The following is a 23383-nucleotide window of genomic DNA, read 5'->3' on the forward strand; positions in this document are numbered from 1 at the left end:
CTTATTAAACAAGGTCCTCACCTACCCATAATGGGGACCTAAGGACTGGTGGCTCCACTCGGGTGGCCCAGCCACCTGTGATAGGGGTCCAGGGATAACTGGAACCTCCCAGTCCTTACAAAAAAAGATTTGGGTGCCCATGGTCCCTCTGCAGAGCCCACCCACCAGCACACTCTAGGGAACATAGACGTGTTTTCCTCAGAGACACTTGGGGGTCGGTTCTCAGCCCCCTGCCTTATTAAGAGCATGACCCCCTGCTGCAATCAGATACGGGTATATACACCAATCACTCCTGCCCCTCTAGGACTGTAGGACAGAACCTGTACCACACACTTGATATCAGCTACCTGGAAACCTGAGCTGAATTCATACAAGAAAACTGAATGAACTCCTAGACTGATACACCTGATAACAGCTCTAGCCAGCTGGGGACAGGACACCAGAGCTCCAAAAGTGAAAATAATCAAGCTAGCTCACTCAAGCAACCCATAGGGGTATGCCAAAACAAAACAAAGCAAGCAGCTATGACACAGTAAGCGAGCATAAACTAATACAATAACTTATAGATGGCTCGGAGACAACAGTCAATATCAAGTCACATAAAGAAACAGGCCATGATCACCTCAACAGGCTCTCAAAACAAAGAATCCAGGGATCTTCTAGATGAAAGTACATTCCTGGAAGTACCAGATGCAGAATACAAAAGTTTGATATACAGAACCCTTCAAGACATCAGGAAGGAAATGAGGCAATACACAGAACAAGCCAAGGAACACACAGATAAAGCAACTGAAGAAATCAGAAAGATTATTCAGGAACATAATGAAAAGTTTAATAAGCTGGAAAAATCCATAGTCAGACAGCAATCAGAAATTCAGAAGATTAACAATAAAATTACAGAATTAGATAACTCAATAGAAAGTCAGAGGAGCAGAACTGAGCAAGTAGAAGCTAGAATTTCTGAACTCGAAGATAAATCACTTGGCACTAATGTATTTGAAGAAAAATCAGATGAAAGAATTAAAAAAATGAAGAAACCTTAAGAATCATGTGGGACTCTATCAAGAGAAATAACCTACGAGTGATTGGAGTACCAGAACAGGGAGGGATAACAGGAAATACAGAGAAAATTATTGAGGATTTGTTGGCAGAAAACTTCCCTGATGTTGTGAAAGATGAGAAGATATCTATCCAAGATGCTCATTGAACTCCACATAAGGTAGATTTTAAAAGAAAGTCACCAAGACATATTATAATCAAGCTTGCCAAAACCAAAGATAAAGAGACAATTATAACAGGAGAGAGGGATAAAAGAAAAGTCACCTACAAGGGAGAGCCAATACGAATAAGCTCGGACTGCTCAGCACAAACCATGCAGGCAAGAAGGCAGTGGGATGACATATTTAAAAAATTTTAGGAAAAAAATTGCCTGCCAAGAATCATAATATCCATCAAAACTCTCTCTTAAATATGAAGGTGAAATTAAGACATTTCCAGATAAACACAAGTTCAGGGAATTCGTAAAAACCAAACCAAAACTACAAGAAATACTAAAGGGAGTTCTTTGGTTAGAAAATCAATAATATCAGGTATTGACCCAAGACTAGAACACTGGGCAGAGCAACCAGAAGCCAACCCAGACAGGGAAATTCAAAAAAAAAAAAAAAAAAAAGGCAAAGCAAGATTAAAAAAAAAAAAAAAAAGCCCAACACAGGGTAACAACTATGTTATTATACGAAAGAAGACAACATTAAAATAATAAAGAGGGACTAAGAAATTACATTTTTTTTTTTAAGAAATGTAATCATACACCTTCCATATGGAGAGGAAGATACGGTGATACAAAGAAATAAAAGTTAGTTACAAATTTAGAAAAATAGGGGTAAATAATAAGGTAACCACAAAGGAGACAAACTATTCTACTAATCAAAATAAAATACAAGGGAAAAATACAGACTCAGCAGAAAGAAAATCAACAACAACAAATATGAGGAAAGGACAATATACAAAGAAAATCTACTCAGCACATAAAATCAAGTGGGAAAAAGAAGCTGTCAACACACAAAAAAAGATATCAAAATGATAGCACTAAATTCACACCTATCCATAATTACCCTGAATGTAAATGGACTAAATGCACCAATAAAGAGACAAAGAGTGGCAGAATGGATTAGAAAACAAGATCCATCTATATGCTGTCTACAAGAGACACACCTTAGACTTAGAGACACAAACAAACTAAAACTCAAAGGATGGAAAAAAATATATCAAGCAAACAACACTCAAAAAAGAGCAGGAGTGGCAATATTAATTTCTGACAAAATAGACTTTAAAGTTAAATCCATCAGAAAGGATAAGGAAGGACACTATATAATGATTAAAGGGACAACACACCAAGAAGATATAACCATATTAAATATTTATGCACCCAATGACAGGGCTGCAAGATACATAAACTCTATCAGCATTGAAAAGTGAGATAGACAGCTCCACAATAATAGTAGGAGACTTCAACACATCACTTTCGGTGAAGGACAGGACATCCAGAAAGAAGCTCAATACGACACGGAAGATCTCAACCTACTTGACCTCGTAGACATATACAGAACACTCCACCCAACAGCAAGCAACTAGACTTTCTTTTCTAGTACACATGGAACATTCTCTAGAATAGACCACATATTAGGTCGTAAAGCAAGCCTTAGCAGAATCCAAAACATTGAAATATTACAAAGCATCTTCTCTGACCATAAGGCCATAAAAGTGGAAATCAGTAACAGCAAAAGCAGGGAAAAGAAATCAAACCCTTGGAAACTGAACAATACCCTGCTCAAAAAAGACTGGATTATAGAAGACTTTAAGGAAGGAATAAAGAAATTCATAGAATCCAATGAGAATGAAAACACTTCCTATCAGAACCTTTGGGACACAGCACAAGCGGTGCTCAGGGGCCAACTTATATCAATAAATGCACGCATCCAAAAGAAGAAAGGGCCAAAATCAAAGGACTATCCCTACAACTTGAACAAATAGAAAGAGAGCAACAAAAGAAATGCACAGGTACCAGAAGAAAACAAATAATAAAACTTAGAGCTGAACTAAATGAAATAGAAAATAGAAAAACAATTGAAAGAATTAACAAGACCAAAAGCTGATTTTTTGAAAAACTCAACAAAATTGAGGAACCATTGGCCAAACTGACAAAAGAAAAACAGGAGAGGAAGCAAATAACCTGAACAAGAAATGAAATGGGAGATATTACAACAGACTCATCTGAAATTAAAAGAATCATATCAGATTACTATGAAAAACTATACTCAAACAAATTTGAAAACCTAGAAGAAATGGATGAATTCCAAGAAACACACTACCTATCTAAACTAACACAAACAGAGGTAGAACAACTAAATAGACTGATAACAAAAGAAGAGATTGAAAAGGTAATCAAAAAACTCCTAACAAAAAAAAGCCCTGGTCTGGACGGCTTCACTGCAGAGTTCTACCAAACATTCAGAGAAGAGTTAACACCACTACTACTAAAGGTATTTTAGAGCATAGAAAAGGACAGAATACTACCAAACTCATTCTATGAAGCCACCATATCCCTGATACCAAAACCAGGTAAAGACACCACAAGAAAAGAAAATTATACACCTATATCCCTCATGAATGTAGATGCAAAAATCCTCAACAAAATTCTAGCCAATAGAATTCAACAACATATCAAAAAAATAATTCACCATGACCAACTGGAATTCATACCAGGTATGCAGGGATGGTTCAACAATAGAAAAACAATTAATGTAATCCACCACATAAATAAAAGACAAGAATCACATGATTTTATCAATTGATGCAGAAAAGGCATTTGACAAAGTTCAACACTCATTCATGATAAAAACTCTCAGCAAAATAGGAATAGAAGGGAAATTTCTCAACATAATAAAGGGCATTTATACAAAGCCAACAGGCAACATCACCCTAAATGGAGGGCGCCTAAAAACATTCGCACTGAGTTCAGGAACAAGACAAGGATGCCCTTTATCACCACTCTTATTCAACACTGTGTTGGAAGTCCTAGCCAAACCAATTAGGTAAGAAAAGAAATAAAGGACACCCAGATTGGCAAGGAAGAAGTAAAAGTATCTCTATTAGCAGATGACATGATCTTATACACAGAAAACCCTAAGGAATCCTCCAGAAAACTACTGCAACTAATAGAAGAGTTCAGCAGAGTATCGGGATAGAAGATAAACATACAAAAATTAGTTGGATTCCTCTACACCAACAAAAAGAACATCGAAGAGGAAATCACCAAATCAATGCCATTTACGGTAGCTCCCAAGAAGATAAAATACTTAGGAATAAATCTTACCAGAGATGTAAAAGACTTATACAAAGAAAACTGCAGTACACTTCTGCAAGAAACCAAAAGAGACTTCCATAAGTGGAAGACCATACCTTGCTCATGGATAGGAAGACTTAACATTATTAAAATGTCTATTCTACCAAAATCGATCTATACATTTAATGGAATTCCGATCCAAATCCCAAGGACATTCTTTAATAAGATGGAGAAACAAATCACCAATTTTATATGGAAGGGAAAGAGGTCCCGGATAAATAAGGCATTACTGAAAAAGAAGAACAAAGTGGGAGGCCTTACTTTACCTGATTTTAGAACCTATTATACTGCCACAGTAGTCAAAACAGCCTGGTACTGGTACAACAACAGATACATGGACCAATGGAACAGAATTGAGAATCCAGACATAAATCCATCCACATTTGAGCAGTTGATATTTGACAAAGGCCCCAAAACGGTTAAATGGGGAAAAGACAGTCTTTTTTAACAAACGGTGCTGGCATAACTGGATATCCATCTGCAAAAAAATGAAAAAAGACCCATACCTCACTCCATGCACAAAAACTAACTCAAAGTGCATCAAAGAACTAAATATAAAATCTAAAACGATAAAGATCATGGAAGAAAAAATAGGGACAATGTTAGGAGCCCTAATACATGGCATAAAGAGTATACAAAATATTATAAAGAACGTAGAAGAAAAACTAGATAACTGGGAACTCCTAAAAATCAAACACTTATGGTCATCCAAAGACTTCACCAAAAGAGTAAAAAGGCTACCTACAGACTGGGAAAAAGTTTTTAGCTATGACATTTCTGATCAGTGTCTGATCTCTAAAATCTACATGATACTGCAAAAATTCAACTGCAAAAAGGCAAATAACCCAATTAAAAAATGGGCAAAAGATATGAATAGACACTTCACTGAAGAAGGTAGCTAACAGATATATGAGGAAATGTTCACAATCATTAGCTATTAGAGAAATGCAGATCAAAACTACAATGAGATTTCATCTCACTCCAACACGGCTGACATTAATGCAAAAAACACAAAATAATAAATGTTGGAGAGGCTATGGAGAGATTGGAACACTTCTACACTGCTGGTGGGAATGTCAAATGATGCAACCACTTTGGAAATCGATTTGGCACTTCCTTAAAACACTAGAAATAGAACTACCATATGATCTAGCAATCCCACTCCTTGGAATATATCCTAGAGAAATAAGAGCCTTTACATAAACAGATATATGCACACCCATGTTTTTTGCAGCACTGTTTACAATAGCAAAAACATGGAAGCAATGAAGGTGCCCATCAATGGATGAATGGATAAATAAATTGTGGTGTATTCACACAATGGAATACTATGCATTGCTAAAGAACAGTGAGGAATCTGTGAAACATTTCATGGCATGGAGGAATCTGGAAGGCATTATGCTGAGTGAAATTAGTTGCTAAAAGGACAAATATTGTATAAGACCACTATTATAAGAACTTGAGAATAGTTTGAACTGAGAAGAAAACATTCTTTTGTGGTTATGAGGTGGGGGAGGGAAGGGGGTGGGAGAGGGGTATTCACTAATTAGATAGTAGATAAGAACTACTTTAGGTGAAGGGAAAAACAGCACGCAATACAGGGGAGGTCAGCACAATTGAACTAAACCAAAAGCAAAGAAGTTTCCTGAATAAACTGAATGCTTTGAAGGCCAGCACAGCAGGGGCAGGGGTCTGGGGACCATGGTTTCAGGGGTCATCTAAGTCAATTGGCATAATAAAATCTATTAAGAATACATTCATCATCCCACTTTGAAGAGTGGAGTCTGGGGTCTTAAACGCTAGCAAGCAGCCATCTAAGATGCATCAATTGATCTCAACCCACCTGGGTCAACGGAGAATGAAGAACACCAAGGACACAAGGTGATTACGAGCCCAAGAGACAGAAAGGGCCTCATGAACCAGAGACTATATCATCTTGAGACCAGAAGAGCTAGATGGTGCCCAGCTACAACCGATGACTGCCCTGGCAGGGAACACAACAGAGAACCCCTGAGGGAGCAAGAGAGCAGTGGGATGCAGACCCCAAATTCTCAAAAGACCAGACTTAATGGTCTGACTAAGACTGGAAGGACCCCGGTGGTCATGGCCACCAGACCTTCTGTTGGCCCAGGACAAGAACCATTCCCAAAGCCAACTCTTCAGACATGGATTGGACTGGACAATGGGTTGGAGAGGGATGCTGGTGAGGAGTGAGCTTCTCGGATCAGGTGGACTCTTTAGACTATGTTGGCACCTCCTGCCTAGAGGGGAGATGAGAGGGTGGAGGGGGTTAGAAGCTGGTGAAAAGGACACGAAAAGAGAGAGTGGAGGGAGAGAGCCGGCTGTCTCATTAGGGGGAGAATAATTGGGAGTGTGTAGCAGGGTGTATATGGGTTTTTGTGTGAGAGACTGACTTGATTTGTAAACTTTCACTTAAAGCACAATAAAAATTATTTTAAAAAAACTAAGTGGGAAAAAGAAACTGTCAGCAACACACAAAAGAAGACATCAAAATGATAGCACTAAATTCATACCTATCCATAATTACCCTGAATGTAAATGGACTAAATGCACCAATAAAGAGACAAAGAGTGGCAGAATGGATTAGAAAACAAGATCCATCTATATGTTGCCTACAAGGGACACACCTTAGACTTAGAGACACAAACAAACTATAACTCAAAGGATGGAAAAAAAATATATCAAGCAAACAATCAAAAAAGAGCAGGAGTGGCAATATTAATTTCTGACAAAATAGACTTTAAAGTTAAATCCAACAAGAAGTATAAGGAAGGACAGTATGTAATGATTAAAGGGACGATATACCAAGAAGATATAACCGTATTAAATATTTATGCACCCAATGACAGGGCTGCAAGGTGCATAAAACAAACTCTATCAGCATTGAAAAGTCAGATAGATAGCTCCACAATAATAGTAGGAGACTTCAACACACCACTTTCACTGAAGGACAGGGCATCCAGAAAGAAGCTCAATAAGACACGGAAGATCTAAATGCCACAATCAACCGACTGGACCTCATAGACATATACAGAACTTTCCACCCAAAAGCAGCCACGTATAATTTCTTTTCTAGTGCGCATGGAACATTCTCTAGACTAGATCACATATTAGTCATAAAGCAAGCCTTAGCAGAATCCAAAATATTGAAATATTACAAACCATCTTCTCTGACCATAAGGCCATAAAAGTAGAAATCAGTAACAGCAAAAGCAGGGAAAAGAAATCAAACACTTGGAAAATGAACAATTTCCTCCTCTAAAAAGACTGGATTATAGAAGACTTTAAGGATGGAATAAAAAAATTCATAGACTCCAATGAGAATGAAAATACTTTGTATCAGAACCTTTGGGAAACAGTGAAAACAGTGCTCAGAGGTCAGTTTATATCAATAAATGGACACATATAAAAAGAAGAAAAAGGCCAAATCAAAGAATTATCCCTACAAATTGAACAAATAGAGAGCAACAAAAGAAACCCTCAGGCACCTGAAGAAAGGACATAATAAAAATTAGAGCAGGACTAAATGAAATAGAAAACAAAAAAACAATTAAAGAATTAACAAGATCGAAACCTGGTTCTTTGAAAAAATCAACAAAATTGATAAACCACCGGCCAAACTGACAAAAGAAATACAGGAGAGGAAGCAAATAACCCAAATAAGAAATGAGATGGGCGATATTACCACAGACCCAAGTGAAATTAAAAGAATCATATCAGATTACTATGAAAAATTGTACTCTAACAAACTTGAAAACCTAGAAGAAATGGATGAATTCCTAGAAACACACTACCTACCTAAACTAACACAAACAGAGGTAGAACCACTAAATAGACCCATAACCAAAGAAGAGATTGAAAAGATAATCAAAACCCCCCCCCCAAAAAAGGCCCTGGCCTGGACGGCTTTGCTGCAGAGCTCTACCAAACTTTCAGAGAAGAGTTAACACCACAACTACTAAAGGTATTTCAGAGCTTAGAAAAGGATGGAATACTCTCAAACTCATTCTATGAAGCCAGCATATCCTTGACACCAAAACCAGGTAAAGACACCACAAAAAAATCAAAATTATAGACATATATCCCTCATGAACCTAGATGCAAAAATCCTTAACAAAATTCTAGTCAATAGAATTCAACAACATATCAAAAAAATAATTAACCACGACCAAGTGGGATTCATACCAGGTATGCAGGGATGGTTCAACATTAGAAAAACAATTAAAATACATTATATAAATAAAACAAAAGAATCACATGATTTTATCAATTGACGCAGAAAAGGCATTTGACAAAGTTCGACACTCATTCATGATAAAAACTCTTGGAAAATAGGAATAGAAGGAAAATTCCTCAACATAATAAAGGGTGTTTATACAAAGCAAATAGCTAACATTTTCCAAAATGGAGAAAGCCTGAAAGCCTTCCCCTTCAGATTGGGAACCAGATAAGAATGTCCTTCCTCACCACCCTTATTCAACATTGTGCTGGAGGTCTTAGCCAGAGCAATAAGACTAGATAAATAAAGTGCATCCAGATTAGCAAGGAAGAAGTAAAAGTATCTCTATATGTAGATGACATGATTTTATACACAGAAAACCCTAAGGAATTCTCAAGGAAACTACTGAAACTAATAGAAGAGTTCAGCAGAGAATTGGGATACAAGATAAACATACAGGAGTCAGTTGGATTCCTCTACATCAACAAAAAGAACATCAAAGTGGAAACCACCAAATCAATGCCATTTACAGTAGCCCCCAAGAAGACAAAATACTTAGGAATAAATCTTACTAGAAATGTGAAAGACTTATACAAACAAAAGTATAAAACACTTCTGCAAAAAACCAAAAGAGACCTACGTAAGTGGAAAAACATAACTTGCTCATGGATAGGAAGACTTAACAGTATAAAAATGTCTATTCTCCCAAAAACGATCTATAGATTTTATGCAATTCCGATCAAAATTCCAACAACATTTTTTAATGAGATGGAGAAACAAATCACCAACTTTATATGGAAGGGAAAGATACCCCGGATAAGTAAAGCATTGCTGAAAAAGAAGAACAAAGTGGGAGGCCTCACTACCTGATTTTAGAACCTATTATACCGCCACTGTAGTCTGTGGTACAACAACAGACACATAGACCAATGGAACAGAATTGAGAATCCAGACATAAATCCATCTACATATGAGCAGTTGATATTTGACAAAGGCCCTGAAACAGTTAAATGGGGGAAAAGGCAGTCTTTTTAACAAGTGGTGCTGGCATAACTGGATATCCATCTGCAAAACAATGAAACAAGACCCAAACCTCACACCATGCACAAAAAGGAGCTCACAATGGTTCAAAGACCTAAATATAAAGTCTAAAATGATAAAGATCATGAAAGTAAAAGTAAAGACAACATTAAAAGCCCTAGTAAAAAAAAAACTGTATACAAAACATTGCTAACAATGCAGAAGAAAAACTAGATAACTGGGAGCTCCTAAAAATCAGACACCTGTGCTCATCCAAAGACTTCACTAAAAGAGTAAAAAGATTACCTACAGACTGGGAAAAAGTTTCTAGCTATGACATTTCCGATTAGCATCTGATCTCTAAAATCTACATGATACTGCAAAAACTCAATTACGGAAAGACAAAAAACCCATTTAAAAAATGGGCAAAGGATATGAATAGACAGTTTGCTAAAGAAGACATTCAGGTGGCTAACAGATACATGAGGAAAGGCTCAGGATCATTAGCCATTAGAGAAATGCAAATCAAAACTACAATGAGATTCCATCTCACTCCAACAAGGCTAGCATTAATCCAAAAAACACAAAATAATAAATGTTGGAGAGGTTGTGGAGAGACTGGAACACTTACATACTGCTGGTGGGAATGTAAAATGGTAAACACTTTGGAAATTGATTTGGCACTTCCTTAAAAAGCTAGAAATAGAACTAGCATACTATCCAGCAATCCCACTCCTTGGAATATATCCCAGAGAAATAAGAGCCTTTACAAGAACAGATGTATACACACCCATGTTCATTGCAGCACTGTTTACAATAGCAAAAAGATAGAAGCAACCAAGGTGCCCATCAACGGATGAATGGATAAATAAATTGTGGTATATTCACACAATGGAATACTATGCATTGCTAAAGAACAGTGAGGAATCTGTGAAACATTTCATGGCATGGAGGAATCTGGAAGGCATTATGCTGAGTGAAATTGGTCAGTTGCAAAATAAGAAATGTTGTATAAGACCCCTATTATAAGAACTCGAGAAATAGTTTAAACAGAGAAGAAAATTTTATTTGATGGTTATGAGAGGGGGAAGGGAGGTCGGGAAGCAGAGGGGTTTTCACTAACTAGATGGTAGATAAGAACTATTTTAGGTGAAGGGAAAGACAGCACACAAAACAGAAGAGTTCAGCACAAGTGGACTAAACAAAAAGCAAAGAAGTTTTCTGAATAAACTAAATGCTTCAAAGGCCAGTGTAGCTGGGGTGGGGGTTTGGGGTCCATGGTTTCAGAGGACATCTAAGTCAACTGGCATAATAAAGTCTATTAAGAAAACATTCTGCATCCCACTTTGGAGAGTGGTGTCTGGGGTCTTAAACACTAGCAGTGGCCATCTAAGATGCATCAATTGGTGTCAACCCACCTGGAGCAAAGGAGAATGAAGACCACCAAAGACACAGGGTAATTATGAGCCCAAGAGACAGAAAGGGCTACATAAACCAGAGACTACATCAGCCTGAGACCAGAAGAACTAGATGGTGCCCAGCTACAAGCAATGACTGCCCTGACAGGGAACACAACAAAGAACCCATGAGAGAGCAGGAGACCAGTGGGATGCAGATTCCAAATTCTCGTAAAAAGACCAGACTTAATGGTCTGACTGAGATGTCTGTTAGCCCAAGACGGGGACCACTCCTAAAGTTAACTCTTCAGACAGGGATTGGACTGGACTATGGGATAGACAATGATACTGGTAAAGAATGAACTTCTCAGATCAAGTAGACACATGAGACTATGTTGGCATCTCCTGTCTGAAGGGGAGATGAGAGGGTAGAGAGGGTCAGAAGCTGGCCGAATGGACATGAAAAGAGAGAGTGGAGGGAAGAAGTATCCTGTCTCATTAGGGGGAGAGCAATTAGGAGTATATATGAAGGTGTTTATAAATTTCTGTATGAGAGGCTGACTTGATCTGTAAACTTTCACTTAAGGCACAAAAAAAATTAAAAAAAATATTGTACTAACATATATATAGCACATCACTTGCCATCTTAATTTCTTTTCAGTGTACACTTTGGTGACATTAATTACATTACCATCGATTTTTAAATGTTTGTCCTTACTCCAAATAGAAACTCAGTACCTCTTAATTAGCAACTTCTCATTTCCCACTTTCTCCAGCCCATGAAAACCGCTAATAAATTTAGTCTGTATGTATTTGCCTCTCTAGATATTTTATACAAGGTTATCATACAATATTTGTCCCAGCATCTCTGACTATTTCACACAGCATAATATTTTCAAGGTTCATCCATGTCTTAGCATATATCAGAAGTTGATTTCTCTTTGTGGCTGAATAATATTCCATTGTATATAGATGCTGCCTTTTGTTTTTTTTGTTGTTGTTGTTTATTCATTCATCTGTTCACGGACACTGGGTTGTTATTCTACCTTTAGGCTATTGTGAATAATGCCACAAATTTAGAGGCTTACAACAACAGAGATTTTATTCTTTTGGAGGCTAGAAATCTGAATTCAGGGCATTGCTAGAGCACACTTTCCCACTGAAGGCTCAGGGGAAAGATCTTTCTTGTCTTTTCCAGCTTCTGTTAGCTCCAAGTGTTCCTTGGCTTGTGCCAGCAAACTCCAACCTCTACCACCTTCTTCACATGGCCGATGTCTTTTTTGTGGGTCTGTTTGTCTTATCTCTTTTCTTCTTAAGGGGACACTTGTCACGTTGGATTAGGGCCCAGTCTACTCCAATATGAGCACATGCTAACTAATTACATCTGCTAAGACCCTATTTCTAAATAAGGTCAAATTCTCAGGAACCAAAGATTAGGATTTCAACATCTTTTGGGGGACACAATTGAGCCCATAATATGAATCAAGTGCCTGAAGCGTGAGAAAAATAAGTTATTTCATTGGTTAATTTTTCATCCCTAGCCTCCAAGAGGAGCAAGTCATCTGAAAAGCCTTCCCATCCTGCCTTCATTTTCTCTTTTTTCTCTCCATAAATGTGAGAATGGATTTTGGTAGGTTGGGATGGAGAGCTTTTTGGTCCCCCAGGTCTTTCAAACTCTCTTTGGCAAAATGAGAAGGGGAATCAGCCTATATAATATATGCTCTTTAGGCAGTCATTTTAAAAAGGAGATATGGCTAGAGAGGTAATTTTTAGTTTTTCCCAACAATATGTCATGCTCCTATGTGCAATACACTTGCAGTCATGCTCAGATTTTGAAGTTCAAGCTGAAGTGCAGACCACATCAGCTACAGGTGCCATGATGCCTAGTATTCTAGTGAAAACCATACCTTGTTCCAGAAACTGGATTGTAGTGTACCAGAATGTCAACAGCCCGTTGAGAAACACTGCACTGGTGTCATGAATTGAACTGTGTCCCCCCAAAAATATGTGTATCAATTTGGCTGTGCCATGATTCCCAGTATTATGTGATTGCCCAGGATTTTATCATCTGATGTGATTTTCCTTTACGTCCTAAATTCTGCCTCTATGATGTTCATGAGGGAGGATGAGTGGCAGTTGGATTAGTTAGGCAGGACTCAATCTACAAGATTGGATTGTGTCTTGAGGCAATCTCTTTTGGGATATAAAAGAGAAAAGCAGACAGAGAGACAGTGGGACCTCACACCACCAAAAAAGCAGTGCTGAAAGCAGAGCGGGTCCATTGGATCTGGGGTCCCTGTACAGAAAAGCTCCTAGTCTGGGGAAAGATTGATGAGAAAGCCAAAAGAGAGAGAAAAACTTCCCCTGGAGGTGACACCCTGAATTTGGAGTTTTAGCCTACTTTACTGTGTAGAAATAAACTGTTAAATCATCCACTTGTGGTATTTCTGTTACAGCAGCACTAGATGATTAAGACAGCTGGTAAATATTTTAATTTCAGGAGTCATACTTGAGTCTGAGTGAGATCCTGAATCAGGGGGATTTAAGATTGTACTCTTGGACATGATTCTTTTATCCACAGAGGCCATGATTTTATGAGCTTGTGAAATTCATTGTCTATGATCTAGAACCCTCGCCACCTGGATTTCCTAATAATGTTTTGAGGAAAAGTGGATGGCCCCTGGCTCCCCCTTCCCCATTAGCCTAGTTAGCCCCCTCACCATCTACCTCTCCTTTCTTCTGCTTCAAAAGAGGTTAAGTCACTAAGGTTTTGAGGTCGTTTAGGTCTTTGCCAGGTCGGTGAATGTGTGGCTTCCAGGTTAAGATGGCATTTTTTGGTTTTGTTATTAGGTGCTGTTGAGTCGATTTCAACTCACAGGGACACCATGTGAGAGGAGTAGAATTGCCCCATTGGGTTTTCTTGGCTATAGTCTTTCCATGAGCTAATCGCCAAGTCTTTCTCTCATGGAGTCACTCACTGGATTTGGATCGCCAGCCTTTTGGTTAACTGCCAAGTGACTAACCATTGCACCACAAGGGGTCCTTAAGATGGCATTAGGCTAGTGTCTTTCTTTTAGAGGGATGCCCTAACAAATTACCAAAAACTGAGTGCTTAAAACAAGAAAATTATTCTCTGACAGTTCTGGAGGCTGGAAGTCTGAATTCAGGTTGTTGTCAGGGCCATGATGTCTCCGAAGGTTTCAGAGTCAGAGCCTTCCTTGTGTATTGTAGTTTCTGGCAGCCTCTGGTGTTGCTACCTTGTGTCACATAGCTGTCTTCCCTCCATGCTCTGTTTCTCTTCTCTTCTTTTTCTAGGGAGCCCACTCATAAAGAGGTAAGAGCACACCACAGTGACATCTCCTGAACTAATTACATCTACAATGACCCTATTTCCAAATAATGTCACATAAACAGGACTTTAACATATAATTTTTTGGGGGGGGGGGGACATTAACCCAGAACAATAGCAAACCTCGATAAATACTCCCCTGACTTTTCATTTGAACTGTGGTGTTTGCAAAGAATATTGACTATACCATGGACTTGCAAAGAGCGGACAGATGAGTTTTAGAATAAATACAATCAGAATGCTCCTTAGAAGCAAGGATATTAAGACTTTGGCTCTCTTACTTTACACGAATCATCAGGATAGACCAATCAGTAGAAAAGGTCATCATGGTTGGTAGAGTGTTAGCGAAAAGGAGAGAATCCTCAGTGAGATGGATTTACCCAATAGCTAAAGTAAGGGACTCAAACATAGCAACAACCATGAAGATGGCACAGGGCTGTGCCACGTTTCATTCTGTTATCCATAAGGTCACTGTGAATCAGAGCTGACTTGATGGCACTGTTATGGATTGAATTGTGTCCCCCCAAAATGTGTGTCAATTTGCCTAAGCCATGATTCCGAGTATTGTGTGATTGTCCACAATTTTGCCATCTGATATGATTTTCCTATGTGTTGTAAATCCTGCTTCTATGATGTTAATGAACCAGGATTAGAGGTGGTTATGTTAATGACTTAGGGCTCAATCTACAGGATTAGGTTTATCTTGAGTCAATCTCTCTTGAGATGCAATAGAAAGAAGCTAGCAGAGAAACAGGGAGACCTCATGCTACCAAGAATGAAGAACCAGGAGAGGGGCATAGCCTTTGTATCTGGGATCTCTGTTCTGAGAACTCCTAGACTAAGGAAAGATTGATGACAAGGACCTTCTCCCAGAGCTGACAGAGTGAAAGCCTTCAGCTGGGGCTGGCACTCTGAATTCGGACTTCTAGCCTCTTAAACTGTGAGAGAAGAAATTCCTGCTTTTAAAGCCAACTACTTGCAGTATTCTGTTATAGCAACACTAGATAACTAAAAACAGACACCTAACAACAAGTTTTCATTAGGGAGAATAATGAGTCATGGGTAATGGTGATGTTTTACCAGATTGCTACAAACAAAGATTCATAGCTAAATGTTTAAAAGAATTTGGGTGAAATTTTCTCTAAGAACAAATCTAATTTTACTTGATTGAAAAACACTTAGTCATCTATACATACGTCAACCTTGAAAAGAACAGACATCAGATTGAGGAGGTGCATGTTCTATGAACTTTCCTAGAATTCTTCAGTGGGATTATATTGGTTGTCTAAGAGGTATCTTCCTTGATAATGCACTCATTATGACTTTCCTTCCTTTTTCTGTCTTACTTCCTCATCCTTTTCTGGTGTTTTCTGGTATTACCTCTTGAGTAAACTACTTCACTTGAATTCTAATCTCAGGGTGTGCTTCCGGGAGAACCCAAACTAAGACAGACGTTTTTGCAACAACTGGGGACATTAACAAAAAGACTATACTCTAGGTAATACTATTGTATTCTTGAGAGTGATAATGGTATTGTGGTTATGTCTTTGCTCTGGGGAGATTCATACTGAAGCATATAGGGACAAAGTGTGATTTCGTAACTTATTTTCAGGTGGTTTATCAGGAAAAATAGAGAGAGAGAAAATATAGGGACATATTTACAAGGGAGAATCAAAGCGAAGGGTTATGGGCATTCATATCAGTCTGCTTTAAAGTTCTAATATATTTGAAATATTGCAAAATAAAAATCTGGGAAAAGATGCAAAATTTTCTGTGGGTCTTGAGGTGAACACAAAATTTACTTGTGAGGGGGAAAAAAAAAAAAGAGCAGACAGCCTGCTACATGACCAAAAAAAGAGAAAAGCATGGGAAGCACTGAAGGAGCGTGCAGTTGCCTCTGTATATATTTTGGGGGGGGGGGGGGGAATTTCTTGAACATGACCAATTTTAAGCCTAAAGTGGCTCAATTAATTAATTGGGCTGATTAAATCTGAATTGGCCTGACTGAGCTTTCCACTGCGGGGCATAAATGAGGGCTCATGAAGGAAGGTAATGCAGATAGAAGAGCTAAGAGTGACAGCCCTGCACAAAGGGAAGAAACTGAATAGTGAAGACAGTTCTATAAAGAGTGAATCCTAAATATTTGGGCCTATTTTGTGATTAGTTCTGAATTTATCTGATAGGATAGCCTCTTGAGTCTTACCTCTTCTCCTTATCTTTTTTTCTGCTTTAATTAGACCTCAACTCATGCATCCCGATCTTTCCAGGGGAGCAACTAAGATAGGTTTTAATTAATTGACTAAAACAATGTCCACTGGCCTTAGAAAGCCTAGGTGATGTGACAGACAAATGCGGCTATGAGAAGAAGCAAAAGTTACAAGCTTAAGTACTGGGAAGTATACCCTGGTCCTGAACAAGTGACTGTCTCAAAGGACATTGTCCCAAGTTTTTAACAAAGTGTCTGACATGAAAATTCAGTTTTTAATGATCAGATGATTAAAGTTGCATGCCTAAAATTATAGAGAATAAATGTACATTTTTGTGAAACGTCTTCCTAAATGTTAACAAATTTTGTTAGCATTATACTATTTTGCGTATTCTGCTTTTAAAAGATGTTTGAAAATGTAAGAGAATTGGATTTACTAACTATATTAGCTATTTTATCATTGGTTTTACATAAAATATTGGAATACTTAGGACCATTTTCTGTTTTGTATTTGGAAGTCCACCTTGCAGTGTGCTTCAAACATTTCCGAGGGTCAAGTATATCAAATTAATACTGTTTCTTACAACCTAAGATAATTTAAGAAATACAGTGTTAAATATTTAGGGAATTGGATCTGTCAGTTTTTTCTTTGATTTCCTGCACACCTGAATTCCAACCATCTGAGTCTGCTGGTTCTGCTCCCACCTTCCTGGCCATCCCTGCCACAGTGATCTCTTGTTTTCATTTTCCTGGAGTTCTGATCCTCTGCACTGCTCCTTGGGAGCCCTTTTGTTGTTGGTCATCCTTTCAATATGTGCCTCACCTTCTCAACCACATGCAGTGAGTTTTCTTGGACCTCAAAGGGCTAACTAAGGAATCACCGACTGATACATGCCTGCCCTTTGCTACTTTTCTAGAAGCTGAAAATTTCTCCCTGAGTACCATCCCAAGAATGTCTATAGCTTTCAACTTTTTCCCACTGCCTCCAACCTTCTAGGCCAATCAGAACTTTGGACCTGAAAGAAACAAGGTAAAAAAGTAAGTAATTAATAAGAGACCAAGATGGATAAGAATCTTCAGGGAGAAAAAATCTTTGTTCTTTTTTTTTTAAAAAAAAAAAAGACAAGAATTTAGTGCTTTCCCTTGCTGAGCTACTGTCACAACTCCAGCTGAGTGTGCGTTGCTAAGCTGCATGGATTCCAGCAGGGGTGCTCTTTCTCATCACCAGCATCTGAGACGTTTCCTGCATCCTATTCACATGCAGGGTCTTCTGGAAGGAGTCACAACAAACCCCTCCTCTTTAATACTCTTCAGAAAATGGATAATTAGGGTTTCCAGTACCACTAGAATGAGAAAGAGAAATGCATAATGTAGATCCAAAGACTATTTCAATAACATCAGAGGTTTCTAAGAAGCTGGCATTAGTATGCAAGTTGAATATTTTATTTCCTAGCTGCTTGTAAAGCTTGCCTTTCATAATTTCATAAGCATGTCTTTATAATAAATGTTTCTAGACAATAATAATTAAACAACTAAAATTATATTCCCATGCCTGGAACGTAGCACACAGATGCAAATCCACAAATATACTGCCCTCCCTTATCTACATCAGCAAAAAAAGAGAGATGTGCTGTGTGTTTTCATTTGAATTTTCAGGGAAAGCATAAATTAATTTTGTCTTGTTTTGAACAGAGATAAGTCCAGGTTTATGCTTAACACAAATAAATATTTTAGAGTGATACAGATTGTAGATAGCAATTGTACTCCACTTCACTAATTCATTCTTTTCCTACAACATGTCACCTATTGCATTACTCAGAAATGGATATAATGACATACATAAGATATGGTACTGTCTCCAAGAAGCTTCCTACATAGTGAGATCCCTGTGTATAATAACAACAGAAAGTATAAAGTGATAGAAAATGGTTAATTGTAATTTAAATAATGATTGGAATTACTGATTGCTTCCCACTTTCTCTTTTTCTTTACATCATTTTTCTGTTTTTTTCCCTAATTTTCAGTATGCTGATAAAAATATTACCAGTGATAATACTATACCTACCCATTTTTGAGTACTAATGATGTGTCATTGTGCTAGTCCCTTTTCACACATGATCACGTTATATCTATTATGAGCAAAAATTCCTACAGTAGAATGCCCTTTCTCAGAGTCCTATATTTTAGAGCATGTGGGAATAGTCAAGAATTTTGTAGGCTAAAAATGGTCTCCAACATTGAGGTTTTGTCTCCACGCTCTTTTCTTGGCTTTAATCTCTTTTCTCTTAGCCTTCTTCAACCTATGCATTGAGAGTTCTGTATTTCAGAAAATCAAAGCCACAAGTTCTTATACAAAGGCAATTCTTTCAGGAGGTGAGTGCAGTGTTTGGGTCTTGAATAAACATGAGACGAAAGAGTAGGCAAGATTTGAAAACTATTAAGACCTCAAATTTACAAGGTTTTTTTAGTGTAGGTGATGGAAATCTCTGGCTTGGAGCAGAGGGCTGGAGATTTTAGTCTGATTGAGCAGCTTTGAGAAATTGAGCAGGTTTAGGGGAGGACAATGACAAAAACTGTTTTTTGACCCATTTCATTAAGTGATATCTCTAATACCCAAGGTATGTGTCCAGTACTTTGCTGTAGAGATGAAAGGCATACACGGAAGAGTTAAAATCATCAGTGATGTTGATTTTCTCTGGAAAGTATGTGGACTGAGGAGAGTAGAGTATGGGTGAATGTTCATGCTAACCCTGAGTCCCTCATACACTTTTGCTGATCCGGTGAATAGAACTTTGTGGTGAACTCAGTCTGAGAGTTTTGGGTAAGTTCACGTCTCATCCCTTCCTAAAACTGGCCACTATCTTTCTGGTATTGACTTAAATTTTAACAGCTCTCCTACTTTCCTTAGCTGAAAATTCACTGAAGCAATATCTTTACCAACAATACTTACTATTCAGTGAACAATACTTACTACGCAGCAGTAAAATAGCGAACATTGCGGTTTAGGCCATCTAGGGCTTTCATGTCGTCTGAAGTCAACTGGAATTCAAAAACCTATCAAGAGAAAGAAAAAAAAATTAAATTACTTCCAGATTATATAATTTCCAATCTTGGTCCAAGTGAATCATCAGTATAAACAAAAATATGGCTGGGTACAAAAATCAGTGAATTTTCCAAATACTAACAAATACCAGGTAGAAACTAAAATAGAAGAAAAGATTTCATTTATACTAGCTTACTAAGAAGTATCAATGACTCTAGATTATGGGTAAGACATTTGCATTCTAGATGGTGGAAAATTAATCTGACAAAAATTCAGGCACTTTCCACCTCAGTGAAATTTCTAGGAGTCCGGTGGTGTGGAACAAGTCAAGACATTCCTTCTAAAATGAAGAATAAGTTGTTACATACAACTAAAAAAGAGGCACAATGCCTGATGGTTCCCTGTGGGTTTTGGAGGCAGCATATCTCTTATCTGGGTGTGCTACTCTGGCCTATTTATCAACAGCCTAGAAAAACTGCTAGTTTTGAGTGGTGCCCAGAAGAACAGAGGGTGTGCCACATGGTCAGGCTGCTGTACAAGTGTGTCTGCCAATCGGGCCATGTGATCTGGCTAATTCAATAGTTCTTAAAATGTCAGTGACAGATAGATATACTGTTTGGAGTCTTTGGCAGGCCCCTGTTAGTGAAACACTAATTTTGGAGCAAAGGTCTACCATCTTCTGCAGATAACTACTCTCCTTTTGAGAAATAGCTTTTGTCTTGTTTTGAGCCGTAGTAGAGAGTGAACACTTAACCACGGGACATCAAGTCACCGTGTGACCTGTCTTAGGCTGGATCTGTGGAGGAGAAAAGTCAGTGAAATATATATATATATATACACACACACACACACACATACACGCAGATAGATTTATTTCAAGGAAATGGCTCACATAGTTGTGGAGGCTAGTGACTCCAAATTAGTGGCAGGTTGGAGGCTTTTCATGACTCACAATGCTGTAAGTGCTGATGGACACAAATAGGGTTAGATGGAAGGCTGGTGGCTCACAGGGTTGCAGGAGGTAGCAGATTCCGAAATCTGCAGGTCAGATGTATGGCTGTTGGCTCACGTCCCAAGAATTGGAGGTCAGAAGATGATGAGTTGGATGTAGGATCCAAAGAAGGTGAGCTTTGTCAGAGTATTTATATGTACCGGATGCAGTTACCTCTCACGAAACTCTCCTTCCAAGTCATTGGCCACTCACAACAGATCATATTATGTATGGTGATTACATCATATATGCCAAATAACCGAAAATCATGGACCAGCCATGTTGACACATATCCTTAACTGTCACTTGGCCCGAGCTGCCCATAATGAAGTGGGTGTTGTCTGACTCACAGTGTCGTAAAATCAGATGTGCATCTCAGCATACCATCCATAAATAGAAGTTACATATAGGAGATTGCACTCGAGCAGGACCTGAGGGTATAAATACGTGACATGAGGAAGTGGCCGAAATCCTCATCATTCCCAGTCCTGTCACACTGTCTTCCTTCTCCCAGTCTGCACCTTAGGCCTCATGCAGAGTTGACTGGGGAAGAGAATTCTTGCTCCTGGTTTATAAATATTTCTGCATTATATGCAGTCACCACTCAAAAGTGGACAGTGGCAGCAATGCAGCTCCTCCCTGGGACCTCGCTGAAGGACAGTGACACAGGGAAATCCCCCCGCAGTGGGAAGAACTGCAAGCAGTGTACGTGTTTATTTTGCTCAGAAGGAGAGCGAGTCAGATGTGCAATTGTATGCTGAGTCTTGGGGTGTGGCTAATGGTTTGGCTGGTTGGTGAGGACCTTGAAAGGAACCTGATTGGGAAACAGGTGACAAGGAGGTATGGGGAAGAGCCATGTGGATGGACCTCTCTGAATGGGACCAAGAAATGAAGATGTTTGTGTCTCATGTGAATGCTCACCATCTTAGTTATCTAGTGCTGCTGTAACAGAATTACCACAATTGGATGGCTTTAACAAACAGGAATGTATTCTCTCATAGTCTAGGAGGTTAGAAGTTCAAATTCAGGGTAACAGCTTCAGGGCAAGGCTTTCTCTCTGTGTTGGCTCTGGGGGAAGGTCCTTGTCATCAATTTTTCCCTGTTCTAGGAGCTTCTCTGTGCAGGGACCCCAGGTCCAAAGCACACACTCCTCTCTTGGTTCTTCACTCTTGGTGATAGGAGACATCCTGTCTCTCTGCTGTCTTCTCACTTTTATAACTCAAAAGAGATTGACTCAAGATACAACCTAACCTTGTGGTTTAGTCCTGCCTCATTGACATAACTACCTCTAATCCTGCCTCATTAACTTCATAGAGGTAGGATGTACAATACTTAGGAAAACCACATCAGATGATGAAATAGTGAACAATCACCCAATACTGGGAATCATGGCCTAGGCAGTTGACACACATTTTTGGGGGACACAATTCAATCCAATCCATGACACTCACCAAATAATGACCTCAGCAGCAGAGGATTTTTACAACCAAGTGGGTAATATGACTTATTCTACAGATAGGAGTTAGCCTCTTTCCCAGCCACTCCTGTCACTGCCCAATGGGCTTATGCAAAAAGTGGCATGATGGGAAAGATGGACGTTATGCATGGGCTCAGCAACGTGCACTTACAACCACCAAGGCTTTCTTGGCTACAGTCACTACTGACTGCCCAATCTGCCAGCAGCAGAGACCTACACTGAGTCCCTGATATGGCACTATTGCTAGAGGCTATCAGCCAGCAAACTGGTGGCACATGGATTACATTGGTTCACTTCATTATGCAAAGAGCAGCATTTTATTCTTACTGGGATAGAAATTAACTCAGGATACAGATTTGCCTTCCCTGCACGCAGTGTTTCTGTCAAAATTACCATCTGTGTACTTGTCCACTATCACGGTTCCTTGAATCAAAAAGCTCATTTCACAGCAAATGAAATTCAGCTATTGGCCTCTGCTCATGGAATTCACTGGTCCTACTATGTTCCCCGTCATCCTGAACCAGCTGGCTTGATAAAACAATGGAATGGTGTTCTAAAGACACAATTGTGGCACCAGCTAAGTGGTAATATCTTGCAGGGTTGGGGTAATCTTCTCCAGGAGACTGTATATGCTCTAAACCAGTGTCCAATATATGATGCTTTTTCTCCCATGCCCAGGATTCATGAGCCCAGGAACCAAGGGCTGGAAATGGGAATGGCACCACTCACTATTACCCCTAGTCACCCACTCACAAAATTTTAGCATTCTGTCTCTGTGACCTTATGTATACGTGTCTGTGTGTTATACATACATACACGTGTGTGTGTGTGTATTTATATATTGCTTGATAAAGTAGAGGTCAGTGAAAAAGAGGAAAACCCTCAATGAGATACATTGACACAGTGGCTGCAATAGCGGGCTCAAGCATAACAACAATAGTGAAGATGGTGAGGGTTGGGCGGTATTTTGTTCTGTTGTACTTAGGGTCATTATGGACTGGAACCAGCTTGATGACACCTAACAACAACATATGTATATCAAGTATATTTGTTTTCTTCCCTCCCTTACTCCATTACTTATTATAAATTATAATATATAAACAGGGCTAGTGCATTTTTGGTTGTATGCATGTTGGTTGTGTCATATTAGGTGCAAGTATGACTTTATAATTGTCTTTATTTAGAGATGTTTTAAAGTTTTGGGTGATGTGTACAGCTGCCAAGTTGACAAGGGGTGGACTGTGATAATTCATGT

General features: G+C 38.7%; 1 protein-coding gene across 1 annotated transcript in view; it reads right to left on the reverse strand.

The window, feature by feature from the left end:
• Positions 1 to 17756: 17756 nt before the first annotated feature.
• LOC100659630 (aldo-keto reductase family 1 member C1-like) overlaps positions 17757 to 23383 on the reverse strand; it is a 32438-nt gene continuing 26811 nt past the window's right edge. Inside the window, exons 8-9 of the mRNA XM_023548960.2 lie at positions 19589 to 19671; positions 17757 to 17960 (exon numbers count right to left, since the gene is read on the reverse strand). Of these exons, the coding sequence (XP_023404728.2) occupies positions 17918 to 17960; positions 19589 to 19671 (126 nt within the window). The 3' untranslated portion in view covers positions 17757 to 17917. The remainder of the gene's footprint in view (positions 17961 to 19588; positions 19672 to 23383) is intronic.

The sequence above is a fragment of the Loxodonta africana genome, chromosome 4 (assembly GCF_030014295.1).
Source record: "Loxodonta africana isolate mLoxAfr1 chromosome 4, mLoxAfr1.hap2, whole genome shotgun sequence".
NCBI lineage: Eukaryota > Metazoa > Chordata > Mammalia > Proboscidea > Elephantidae > Loxodonta > Loxodonta africana.